The sequence below is a fragment of the Callorhinchus milii genome, unplaced genomic scaffold (assembly GCF_018977255.1).
Source record: "Callorhinchus milii isolate IMCB2004 unplaced genomic scaffold, IMCB_Cmil_1.0 Scaffold1528, whole genome shotgun sequence".
NCBI classification, from domain to species: domain Eukaryota; kingdom Metazoa; phylum Chordata; class Chondrichthyes; order Chimaeriformes; family Callorhinchidae; genus Callorhinchus; species Callorhinchus milii.
The window spans coordinates 5,101-7,500 of record NW_024706269.1 but is presented as its reverse complement, the minus strand read 5'-3'; the positions used below and the strand labels follow the sequence as shown (position 1 = coordinate 7,500).

Sequence of the window (2,400 nt, the reverse complement as noted above, 5' to 3'; positions counted from 1 at the left end):
TCATGAATTTGATGACTTCAGACTCGACTTGGACTTGCATAACAATGACTTTGTCCCACCTCTGCCATGTGGTGTACAGTCTGGAAAGTACCCACGTGGCAAATTTCCAGTGTGTTGTATGTCGGGAAGTACGCTAAACATTTTGAACAGACACACACATACACACAACTTTGCCTTTGATAATTGTTTGTTTACCCTTCTATCTGGCAACAAAACTGACACCTTTTCACAAGGAGTCATGTTTGCATAGACCACAATACCTGCAGTCGTAATGCAAACAAAAAAACACAACTCTGATAATGTATGCACTGTGCTTGAAGTTGATTGGTCCACACCCAAGACAGCTTTCCTTAGTCTCACATGGTGTTGGACCAGATGACGCCAAAAGGCGCACAACTCAAAGACAATGCACCATCAGAGTATGAGAGCTTGTGACTCCCCCCCCCTCACCTCTCCTCCTCCTCGTCGCCCTCATCGCCCACGGCGTCGTCGATGGCGTCGTTCATCACCTCCTCCTTCACGTCCGTGATCTCCGACTGCTCCTCAAGCTCGCAGGCGTAGAGTCGGCATTTCTTCTTCAACGCATTTATTGTTTCTGCTTCCATTGTCCACACTTTGAATTGTTCCGTGTTACTTTGGTGATCCGGGTGATCACACGCGCAAAATTCTCGTCTCTGGAGTTGGTAAGACAAAGACGATTAAGCGCGACTCTAGCGCTCGCGAAGCTCCGTGCGTGCGAGGCAGCGGGGCCCAGCACACCTACCTGCTGGTTCATGGCGGCCATGGCCCTGGTGACGCCCTTCATGGCCTGGGCCATCGCGCCGTTGGACTTGAGCGTGTGCATCTTGAAGGACACGGCCTGGATGTTGGCTCGCATCACCATGAACTTCTTGATGTGGCGACGCGTGCGCACCAGGTCCTTGGCCATGATCTTGACGGCGTCCTGCCGAGGGCGAGGGTCAGGGCGGTGGGCTCAGGGCGATGGGGTCAACAGAGCGATAAGAAACGCGACAAGGGAGATGGACACGGGCGACAGAGACGGAGAGAGGGCGAAAGACACAGGCAGGAATAACGAGACACACAGAAACAGCGAGACAGAAAGATCCACACACGAAGAAAGTAGGACACTGAGACCAAGCCACGGAGAGACAAACACAAAAACAGAAAGATCCACACACGAAGGGCACAAGACACACGACAGAGAGACAGAGCTGAGACAAAAATAGAGACACAGAGAGATATGGGGAAAGAGGCACGTACAGAGAGAGAGTGTGTCTGTCACATGGAGATGGGCAATTTCCATTCCCAAACTCAAAGTTGCCGACCCTTACCCGCCTCCTCCTCCACCCTGCAACGTGTCCCACCCATCACCCTGCACACGTGTCCCACCCATCACCCTGCACACGTGTCCCACCCATCACCCTGCACACGTGTCCCACCCATCACCCTGCACACGTGTCCCACCCATCACCGTGCACACGTGTCCCACCCATCACCCTGCACACGTGTCCCACCCATCACCCTGCACACGTGTCCCACCCATCACCGTGCACACGTGTCCCACCCATCACCCTGCACACGTGTCCCACCCATCACCCTGCACACGTGTCCCACCCATCACCCTGCACACGTGTCCCACCCATCACCACCTCCCGCTAATCCCGACTCCACCCACAGCGCTTTCCTCCCCACTGCCACGTAGCTTAGCGAGGGCCCATCAAACTATATACCCGTGCTCCCTCACCATGTGGCCGGCTTTGGCCATCTTCTTGATCTCAGCGACGATCTTCTTCTCCTGCATCTGCAGCGTCTGTCTCTCGCGCTCCAGGTCTCTCATGGCGCGCGCGAGGGCTCGCTGGTTCCGCCGCACCATCTGCTCCGGAGTCTTTCTCTTTCCACACAGGCAGTCCATGGCTGGCTGCGACTCTGCAGAAACAACGACGACGCCACAAGGCGCTGTTCAACGACGACGACCACCACGTGGTGGTGACGCGCGCCTGTCACCCGGCAGCGCTGTGACGAGCGCGGGGCTTGGCCTGGTCGCACACATGTCGTGAGAGTCTCGTCGCTTGGACGCCGAGGTGCCGTGCCCTGCACGGCCAGGAGAGGGCGCTGCAGCGAGCGTGGACTCCTGACAGTGTCCGTGTGTGTGAGTGAGTGTGTGTGTCAGTCTGTTAAGGCTACACGGGGGTTCTTTGTCTTTGTCTTTGTGTCTGTGTGAGTGTCCGTGTGTGTGGCGTAGATCGGTGACCCCCCCTCGCACCACTCCCAAATGTAAACGCTCGTGACGGTGTGCAGGACGTGGGTTCGAATCCCGATCCTGACGCCTGTAGAGTTGGAGTTTGTCAGCTCTCCCCACCACCACCACCCCCCCCACCACAACCCTCACCACCACCCCCA

At 56.5% G+C, this 2,400-nt stretch overlaps 1 protein-coding gene across 1 annotated transcript in view; it reads right to left on the bottom strand.

The window, feature by feature from the left end:
• The window catches only part of LOC121852856 (charged multivesicular body protein 2a-like), a gene marked incomplete at its 3' end in the record, with an annotated part of 4,510 nt that extends 2,598 nt beyond the window's left edge, over positions 1-1,912 (bottom strand). Inside the window, exons 1-3 of the mRNA XM_042346739.1 lie at positions 1,745-1,912; positions 746-943; positions 451-572 (exon numbers count right to left, since the gene is read on the bottom strand). Coding sequence (XP_042202673.1) covers positions 451-572; positions 746-943; positions 1,745-1,912 — 488 coding nt within the window. The remainder of the gene's footprint in view (positions 1-450; positions 573-745; positions 944-1,744) is intronic.
• Between the last annotated feature and the right edge of the window lie 488 nt (positions 1,913-2,400).